General features: G+C 41.6%; 1 protein-coding gene across 1 annotated transcript in view; it reads right to left on the reverse strand.

Annotated features, from left to right (window-relative positions):
• Nucleotides 1–10,572, reverse strand: part of MYOM1 (myomesin 1) — a 163,196-nt gene that overhangs the window by 43,771 nt on the left and 108,853 nt on the right. Inside the window, exons 20-22 of the mRNA XM_011957820.1 lie at nt 8,793–8,919; nt 5,236–5,420; nt 1,179–1,293 (exon numbers count right to left, since the gene is read on the reverse strand). Coding sequence (XP_011813210.1) covers nt 1,179–1,293; nt 5,236–5,420; nt 8,793–8,919 — 427 coding nt within the window. The remainder of the gene's footprint in view (nt 1–1,178; nt 1,294–5,235; nt 5,421–8,792; nt 8,920–10,572) is intronic.

The following is a 10,572-nucleotide window of genomic DNA, read 5'->3' on the forward strand; positions in this document are numbered from 1 at the left end:
ACAGGCACTCACCACCACATCTAGCTAATTTAAAAATTTTGTAGAGGTGGGGTTTTGCCAAGTTGCCCAGGCTGGTCTCGAACCCCTAGGTTCCTCTTGCCTCAGCTGCCCAAAGTGTTGGGATTACAGACGTGAGCCACAGTGCCTGGCCTCTGGTGCTTTCCTTTACGTAATTTTAATGAACTGAAATATATGATAGCTTATAGGTTAAATGATTAAAAAAAATTATGTAATGATCTGAAACTAGCTGGACAATGAACACAGCAAATTTTGTTCTCATAAGAAAGGGCAAGACTTCTCTAGTAATCATGGCATCTTTGAAACTGGGAAATGAGGGCTGCCTCGAATCTATAAGCCATTCAGTTGGGACCACTGTTAGCCCAGGGATTAGCAAACTATGGCTCGTGGGCTGAACCTGGCCCATTACCTCTTTTTGTAAGGGCTGCAAGCTAAGAATGGTTTTTATATTTTTAAATAGTTGAAAAAATTGAAAGAAGATTACTATTTTAAAACACAGGAAAATTATACAAGATTGAAATTTTAGAATGCATTTAGCGTGTCATATTATATAATGCATATAATGAGCATGATAAAGTTTTATTAGAACACAGTCATGCTCATTTGTTTATGTGTCCTCAATGGCTTCTTTTGTGTCATGGCAGAGTTAAGAAGTTGTAACAGAGACCACAGGGCTTTTGAGTGAGAAATATTACCTGGCCCTCCACAGAAAAAGTTTGCTGACCTCTGGTTTAAACATAATAGCCACAATTACATAAATCCTACTTCTGTTTAAGGATTGTGCTCACTAACTGGGCTGCTCTAGCTTCCCCTATGATTGGGAAAATATTCTTAAGAGACTTAATGGCCAGGGTGTAATAGGAATAACATTCCAGGAATGAATGCGTGGAACAGTTGGTCCAGGAAGCCTAACTTGATCAAGAACTTCCGTGTTTTCAGATGTGCATCAGAACAGCCCCTAGACCACATCAAACCTGGCTCAACCCTGTCCCGAGGTGCCTGTGATGGGACCAATGACTGTCATGTTCTAAGATCATTACTTCTCAATTACATTCAGATAGTACACATTGATGATTTTGAAAAAAAGCACAGAAAGGCCAAACCTTAGTTCAGTATCTCACACAAATAGGATTAGTTTTAAGGAAAAGGTGAAAGCCCACCTGGACGGGTCTCCGCCACAACCGGGCCAGCAAGGTCAGACGGCTTCCCAACTCCCACCTGGTTTATGGCTCGAACACGGAACACGTAGCTGACGCCCTCCTTGAGACCTCGAACCTAGTAGAAGCAGGTGTAGAAGGAATGGGTGTTTGATGAAGCAGTGGCTGTTTTATGTCATTTAAACAGATGGGGCTCTTCCTCTGTAGTAATGATTTAGTGACCTAGCACCAGGTATACAAGACTTGTGGTCTAGACTTGATTCTGTCAAACACTAAGCAGGTGACTTTAGCTGCAGATGATCTTCTCTCTGGACCATCTGTAGATAGAGAGGAGTTTCCAATATCCATTCTCAGGCTGATGTTTCTCCTTTTTAGTTAATTTAGTGGCTACCAACATCAGAAACAGACTAGTGTACGTAGGCGTCACATGCATTAGCCACTGCATTCTTTGGTCAAAAGGACAAAATACAAAGTGCTCATTATAGCATATGTCACCTTATCCCCCGATCCTTTTGAGATATTCCATGAATAATTTCAGATGAAATTCTTGGCAAAAGAGGAGAATTAAAAGCATGAATCACAAACACTTTCCATTTATTTAAAAGCATGTTAAACCAGTAGAACCAAAACAAACAATAATTGTTCCTGTATATTTAATATAGTTATTTCTTACTAAATAGACATGAAATTAACACAATTGTGAGTTTGAATAATTTGTGAATAATCAAAGTGTACTAAAATTCTAAATCCTCAAGTTTTTAATAATCAAGATGTGTGCTGAGAATCCACTACATATGTGCCACTAAGCTAGAGTTATAAAGAGCTGTAAAAAAAAAAAAAAGCATTTATAATTTATTTTTGTATGACAGTCCCACTTCGTGTATATATATACACACACACACATATATATATACACACACACAGAAACATTTCCCTGTAATAAAAATAGAGCAATCGTCAGGTACCTGACACATCTGCACCTGCCACCTAGGTGATGATATATGGCTGTGAGTCAGATATATATACACACACACGTATGTGTGTATATATGTGTGTGTGTGTGTGTATACATATGTATTTTTGAGACAGAGTTTCACTCTGTTGCTCAGGCTAGAGTACAGTGGCACAATCTCAGCTCACTGTAGCATGGACCTCCTGGGATCAAGCAGTCCTCCGGCCTCAGCCTCCTGAGTAGTTGGGACCACAGGCATGTGCCAGTACACCAGGCTAACTAAAAAAAAAAAATTTAATAGATACGGGATTTCACCATGTTGCCCAGGCTGGTCTCAAACTCCTGGGCTCAAGCAATTCTCCCACCTCAGCCTCCCACAGTGCTGGGATCACGGGAGTGAGCCGCCATGGCTGGTTTCCCACTTAATTTTTTGTAACTTTCTTTGGGTTTTGAACAATCTCATTACTATTGTCAATACTGTCAATGTTTTATCAACATCTTAAAATTAAAAACATGTGACTTTTAAAAGCTATGTTATGTTTTAAGAAGGAATTTATTATACACAGAGGGCATAATTTTCCCCAAAATGTTGTGATAGAGACCAATATCCAAAATGTGATTTAAATCAAGCAATGTTAGAATAAAGTTATTCAATTAGGTGAAATGTTTATGATCATGTATTTAAATGAGGTATGTATTAAATTATTAGGTTTTTAATCTAACTAATTGTATTGTGTTTACAACAGAATGTCACTATTCATGTAGTAATAGCCTTTACTGGCACTAACGGATTTTTGAAATGGATTTTATTCTGTAAATGAACTTTAACTTAAATGCATAGAGTCTGACATATTTAGATTCTATGTTTAGAAATAATGTCAGGAAACTGTGGATTTCCAGAATGACACAGAAACATTTCCTTGTAATAAAAATAGAGTAATCGCCAGGTACCTGACACATCCACACCTGCCACCTAGGTGATGCTATATGGCTGTGAGTCAGATTTCTGCAACATGTACAGGCAGTATATTCACATTCCAGTGTCTGGTCCCTGGGGTGACAGGGGCACTCTCCACTCTTCCATGACCACAGGCCTCAACAGCACCACAAATATGTAATCGAGATCATCAATGCAGATCTATTTTCCTTTTTTTTTTGAGACAGAGTCTCACTCTGTTGCCCAGGCTGGAGTGCAGTGGTGCAATCACAGTTCACTGCAGCTTTCGCCTCCCTGGTTCAAGCAATCCTCCCACCTCAGCCTCCTGAGTAGCTGGGACTACAGGCACATGCCACCATGGCCAGTTAATTTTTTGTATTTTTTTCATAGACAGGGTTTTGCCATGTTTCTCAGGCTGGTCTTGAACTCCTGGGCTCAGGCCCAGATCTGCCTGCCTTGGTCTCCGAAGCCCTGGGATTGCAGGCGTGAGTCGCCGTGCCCGGCCTGCTTTCTTCTTTGTGCTTCTTATGTTTCCATTTTTCATTCAAATTGTTAGTTTTATAATCAGAAAAATAAAAAAGATTATTTTTACTTTAGAAAAACTGTTGATAAAGTGTAAGAACCCCTTATGGAAGTTCGCTTCCAGGTTTGTTAGGCGTACTCGATCTCAGTCTCTCTTTCTCTCTCTCTCTCTTAAAATTGCCTTTATTCTTTTTCTTTTTAAAAATGAGTGACATTAACCATTCTTTGACACATTTAAACTCTACTTCTTTTTTTTTTTTTTTTGCTTGCTTTTTCACCTTTGTTTTGCTTCACCTGAGTCAGTTCAAACCTCAGGCCTTTGGCATCCTCTCTGGTGGCAGATTGAAGACTTGGAAATTTTCATTCCAGCCATATACACCTACCAGCATCATCTAGGATGTTCCCGACCTTTATTTTACACTGTACTTTGGGGGTTTCTTGGAATCCAGGGACCTCTGGACTCATCTTGACAGCAAAAGCATCATAGGCTCCAGTCCTTCCTTGAGCTTTTCTCTTCCTCATGAAAAGATGACCTGTCTTATTTCTTCAGAGTTTTGCAAGAAGCTGGAGAGCTGATTGGCATATGCTAAGTTGAGTTAATGGCATGTTGGGTGTAATGGTTTATGGTCTGTATCTCCTGGAGGATATATTTACATAGTTTAGAGTCGCTGGAAATACCTTAACCCTGGAGAGTGGCTGACAGATGGAAGGGACTTAGCTCATGAAGCAGGTCAGGGAGAGATCTTTTTGGCCAGGTATACTTTGAATATCTTCCAAAGCTCACCTTATAGACAATGACCTCTGCTGCCAAAAGATAGGACTGTGCAAATGCAGTGTGTAACATCCTGAGTGACTGTGGTGAAGTCAGTCACATTTCATTCTAAGAAGTAAATAATGCAATCATATTTCCCATAGGTTCTGAGGCCCTGTTGGGGAGTCAGGGTCTCCAGGTGCCACTGCTAACACTAGGGGGAAACGTTCTTTCGAAATTTCCTTTCGGTACAAATGAGAGATTCGGTGGTTACGGCAGAACCGTATTGGGTCGACAGAGTTAGGAAATGGTTCAGTGAGCACACCAGAGGAACCTGAAAGGCAGTGACACGGATAAGGGGGTTGAGCAAACCTGTTCCACTAATCTCCGAGAGCTCATGTGAGAACCAGCCTGAGGGAGGAACGAACGTGAGACGGGAGTGACCTGAGAGGACCAGTAGTCACAGGCTTCCTGGTGTGAACTTTATAAAAACAGCACCCTCAAATCAACCATCCCCACAGGAAAAAGAGGAATGAAAAAACCACCTTTTGGGGATGGTAAGCAGTAAGGTTTTAAGACTACGAGTAACAAAAATATGTAGTGGGTAAGTTGCGGCAAGGAGAGAAAGGAGAGAGGAAGGAGCTGTTGGGTGCGTTTCAAAGCTGTGCTAAGGAATTCAGGTTAAATATAACCAAACTGTTTCAAGCATCAGAAACTTCTCCCAGCCCCAACCTCTGCCAACGGAATCTTACCAGAAGCCCAGTATATGAAACAGATCAAAGCAGAGATATTCTGTTTTATCTTGCTAACTTTCAAGTTAATATTAGTAGAGCAATTTTCCCTTTTTTTTTTTTTTTATTTTTTTTCAGGGAAGCTCTAGAACTGAGCGTCCTCTTACCTTCAGGTACACGTTTTTAATAGCCGCCTCATTGAGCCCCCGCCACTGGTCCTCTTTGGCCTTGGCCTCCTTTACATCCACGAAGTAACCAGTGACTGGAGTCCGCCCAGAGTGAACTGGGGGCTTCCACTGGAGAACCAGGGAGTCTTTCCTGACTTCACTACACTTGAGACTGTGCGGTGGTCCTGAGAGAGAGAGAAGCCAATGAGGAGAAATCAGAACATAGAAAACTCAAGCCTCCACACATTTAGAACTACTTGTAAGTCTTAAAGCTAATCTAACACTGGTATTCTTTTTCCAAAATCTAGCATTCCCAAGAAAGTAAGTATTCTGTGGTCATTTCCTGTCATTTCCACACTGCTCTACATCAGCCCACCGAGTGCCTTTAAGGGTGGTAGGCAAGTAAGGCCATTCTGAGGTGCCTCTCAAAGGGTGGACCCAAAACTTCCCTTCAGGCCGTTCTCAGGCCTGCATTAGTCTTAAAGACCTTTTATTGGAACAGTTTGATTTAGCTGCAGGTTCATATTTTTTAATTTTTATTTTTAGAGACAGGGTTTTGCCCTGTTACCCAGGCTGGAGTGTAGTGGTGTGATGGTAGCTCACTGTAACCTCGAGCTCCTGGGCTCAAGGGATCCTCTCACCTTAGCCTCCTGAGCAGCTGGACCTACAAGTGTGCACCACCACACCCGGCTAATTTTTTAAGTTTTTGTAGAGATAGGGTCTCGCTGTGTTGACCAGGCTGGTCTTGAACTCTTGGATTCAAGTGGTCCTTCTGCCTCAGCCTCCCAAAGTGTTGGGATTACAGGTGGGAGCCACCACATCTGGCCCCCAGTTTCAGACAATTTTTGAGTGACAGCCTAAAATTTCCCCTTAATCTCAAATAGTATAAAGAAAGCAGCTCTATTTGATGGCATATGAATATAGAGAGTAATGGCTCTTTCAAAGGAAAAAGCATCACTCCCAACTGGAGGGAAATCTTCCCCCTAAAGAGTCTGTGCAGCCCGCAAATGGGTAAAAACAAATGATAGGTTATGGTTTACAAAATCCTTTTACCAAAGTAAATACAATCGATCCTATGGGCCCTGCGTCTGCACTAAACACTGCCAGGTACCTTACATTCATTTACCTCTCTCTTCCTCAAGACAATTAACAGAAAGCTCAGAGAGGCCAAGTCACCTGATAACCCTCTGCAGGGAGAAAGCCAGAATGTGGCCTGTATGAATGCTAGTCACACTCTTGGCAAATCAGAACTACTAAGTGATTGCCTGTATCTTTGCATGACCACCAGCTGCTATGCAGGTGAAAAATTTATTTATTTTTTCCTTTCTCTTTTTTTTTTAATAATGACTGACATCTAGCCAACCAATCAAAATCACCTGAAGTGACTCACAGTGACCTGAAAGCCAACCTGTAGAAGGACATACTCTGTTATGCCATGCTTTGGTATTTTGTAATTGATAGTTCAATATTTGTTTGACCCTTTACCTTGGTTTCACGGCCACAAATATGCGTCATGCTTGCCTTCTGATGTTTTGTATAAAGCTATATTTAAATATTAATGCCAAATACCTCACACGAATGTGGCATGTTCTGTTTTGCGAAGGGCTTTTATAAACATGATCTTGTGTCATCCTTAGAACCCAGGCAGGCATCCAGATTGGGAGCAGTGTCCCTGCCTTACAGACGAGGAACTATGCTCTGTTGTTTCCTAGCAGCTATAGTCTAGGGACAAGCAGACCTAGTTTCCTACCCTAATTATGCTACTTGTTACCTCTGTCACCCTCTGGGCATCATTTAACCTGAGTGTCAGTTTTTTCATCTGTAAGACAGGATGACAAAACATTCTTACTGTTTTCTTCCGTAAGGGCTTTCTCGAAGTGACACTTGCCTAACATGACTCAGTAAGTCAAGGATGGGACTGAGAAGCCAAGATATCAGGATGGTGGGGGGCTGCCCCCTTCATTTTTTTCTCTAAGTTGAGAGCGCTTACCTGCAAACTTTTTTTTGTCAACTGCATCACCTTTTTTTTTTTTTTAAAAGAGAGACAGAGCCTCACTCTTATCCAGACTGGAACACAGTGGTGCGATCACAGCTCACTGCAGCCTTGACCTCGTGAGCTCAAGCAATCCTCCTGCCTCAGCCTCCTGAGTAGCTGGGACTACAGGCATGCACCATCACGCCCAGCTAATTAAAAAACATTTTGTAAGAGATGAGGCCTCACTATGTTGCCCAGCCTGGTCTTGAACCCCTGGGCCCAGGCAATCCCCCTGCCTCGTCAGCCTCCCAAAGCACTGGGATTACAGGAATGAGCCACCACACCCAGCCAACAACATCACTTTCGATCAAAAAAAATTTCTACAGGCCTGCTTGGAATTTCTTAGTCTCTAGTCAATTGCATTTCACTTTACTCAGGAATTGCAAGAATCTGAAAATAGACCCACTTTTACGCAGGTGGCAGAAAGGACTTAAGAAATACTACCTGGCCTCAAGGAACCACAAGAAAAGAGCAAAGTGTTTCTCTCTCTATTTGCAGAAGTCCAGAGAGCACTTGAAGTGCTCTTGAATTTCTCTTGGAATCTTGTTATTCACACCTGACAGAGGAGTTCAGCAAAGGCAACGTGATGGTCTTCAAGGGCAAAGGGTTTCAAAGAGAGGAAGTGGGTGGCACCAGGGACATAAAATCACCCCCTACATACCTTACTATTGCTAGTTTAAATCTTAATGGCTTAGTAAATTTGCATTTAATTTTTATTTTATTTTATTTTGTCTTTATAGCTCTGTAAGAGTTATAAGCAAGGTAAGTTCCCCCTCGCCCCCATCCTCGCCCCACTTCCCACTTTCTTCCCTGCCCACCCAACCACTCCCTATGATGACCTCTGAAGGACAGTATTTGCCAGGTTCCAGGAACTTTCTTTTGGTTCAGCGTTTGGAAAACGTGTAGAGAGAAAGGGCTGGAAAAGTCAGTGCTGAGAGGCAAGCGGAGAGAGGTCAGCCTTAAACCCTAGACAGGTGTATGAAATCTATCCGTATGATGTGATGAAGAGCTGGGAGGAGGGAGGAGCGCCCAAGAAGCCACGTAGCTTGGCTATGGAGGGATTGATTTTGGGGAGCTAATAAATGAGAACCTTCCCAGCAGCGTGACAATATATGAGAACAAATAAGTGCAGGGAGACATGTTTGAGACATTTTGCTGTGGGATATAAATTAGATGACCTTTAAGTGGCCTTTCAGAAGCAAAAGCAAAGATTGGAATTCCTTTTAAACATTCATTTGCGCTCAATCCGGCTGCCTCTGTTAATCCTGCTCCTCACACAAGCTGAGCGGTGAGGGCTCTAGGATTTACTTGCAACACAAGCACAAAGAATTTCTACTCAGTTTTACATTGCTATCTATTATTTAATATTATCATTAAAATATTTTAGGTAAACACGAGGGGCCAAGAGAATTCTTTTCCCTTAAATGTCGACCATATAGTTCTTTGAATTTCGTTCCAGGTTGTAGGTTCTCTTGGAGGAAATTCTGAGGTGCAGTGTGGCAGCACGGTGTCTGCGGTTTACCTGGGACGGCGATGGTCCACTCTTCACACTTGAAGCATTCGCTTACTGCAGAGGGCGCGCCCAGCCCAGCCATGTTCATGGCTGCCACTTGGAACTGATACACCATGTTTTCCTTCAAGTTGCTAATCTGCAACATTGACAACATCACAGAGAGTGAATGTTCCAGGTTTGTTTTTTTCTACTTGTTGAGCATTTTATTTATTTACCTTCCATGTCAGACACATCTTAGGGTGACCATCAATGAGTCACACCACTTTTGTAATCTCCTGGGTGTGGATGAAACCGTGACCTCCTTGTAGCCTATAATAGAATGTGGCAAAGGGATTGGGAGATCGAGTCCTGTGATTGTGTCACCCCATATGGCAAAGGAGAAAAGATAGTATAGATGAGGGTCCCTAGTCAGCTGATTTGAGGTTAATCAAAAGGGAAATTGTCCTGGATGGGCCTGATGTCATCAGGTAAGAACTCTTACAATGGGGTTTCGGCCCCTCCTAAATAAAAACGTGGTGCCACTGGCCTTGAGGAGGTAAATGTCACACTGAGAGCTGCCTACCCACTCACATTTGGAGAAAGGCAGCATCTAGGAGTTGGAAGCGTCAGTCCTACAGCTGCAAGGGACTGAATTCTGCCAACAACTGAGTGGGCTTGGAAGAGGAACTCAACGTGAATGTGGCTCAGCAGACACCCGGATTGCAGCCCTGTGAGATCCTGAGCAGAGGACCCCGCGACGCTGTGCCCAGACCCCTGACTCAAGGACACTGATATAACAAATGTGGGTTGTTTTCAGCCACCGAGTCTGTGGTAATTTGTTATGTGGCAGTAGAAAGCTAAGGCATGTACAGGTGAAATTTAAACGAGTTCTAAGCTGGGAATCAAAATGCTCAAGTTATCGTAATGTTTCTGCTCTTTACTGAGTAACCTAATATTTTTTGTGTCACTCAGTAGGAATTGGGTTGTTGAGGGTAAAAATACGTGATAAAATAATAAATGTTAAAACATTTGCAAAATAGAAGTGATGGAATATATTAGTATGAAAAACATTTGTTAGGAAGCAGCAAACTATAAAACATGTAAAATGTGACCGACAAGAGATGGAAAATACAGTAAGAAAAAAATAGACATTTTCAACGGAATATCAGATGAAAAAGAAGAGAGAGTTTGTAAACTGACGGAAAGTCAGAAGAAATTATACAGCACATGATGCAGAAAGACTCAAAAATGGGAAAGAGAGAAAAGTTGATTAACAGACGTGGAAGACAGAGTGAGAACATCAAACATATGTTTAATTAGTTTTGGGAGAAGTGCAGAGAGAGAGAAAATGAGGGAGCAACAATATTTTGGGAGACACAGAATTTTCTAGAAAGATCTTCCAAAAAATCTAACCCACAGATGAAAAATTCTCTTCCCCCTAAAATCCTGGGTAGATATATTTTTAAAAAACCCACATCTAGACCCATAGTATTTTAGGTATAGCACACCAAAGATAAAGTGAACATATCAAAAGCTGTCCAAGAAAAAAGGCAAATTACCCTCAAACAAACAAGCAGATCATAGAGTTGAATGTCAGTGGCAACAATAGGCCAGAAGATGGTGGAATTACATCTTCAAAGCACTTAATTGAAAGCAAATAAAATGGTAAATATATTGGTAAGTTGAATCTATAAAACAATAGTAACATTGCTGTTTGGATTTTAAAAAGAATTAAAACACAGACACATAAAAACACAATAGCATACGAGTTGGGAAAAAGGTAAAGGGGTAAAGTTTTTTTTTTTTTTTT

This window comes from Colobus angolensis, unplaced genomic scaffold, assembly GCF_000951035.1.
Source record: "Colobus angolensis palliatus isolate OR3802 unplaced genomic scaffold, Cang.pa_1.0 Scaffold45, whole genome shotgun sequence".
In the NCBI taxonomy this organism is placed as follows: Eukaryota; Metazoa; Chordata; class Mammalia; order Primates; family Cercopithecidae; genus Colobus; species Colobus angolensis.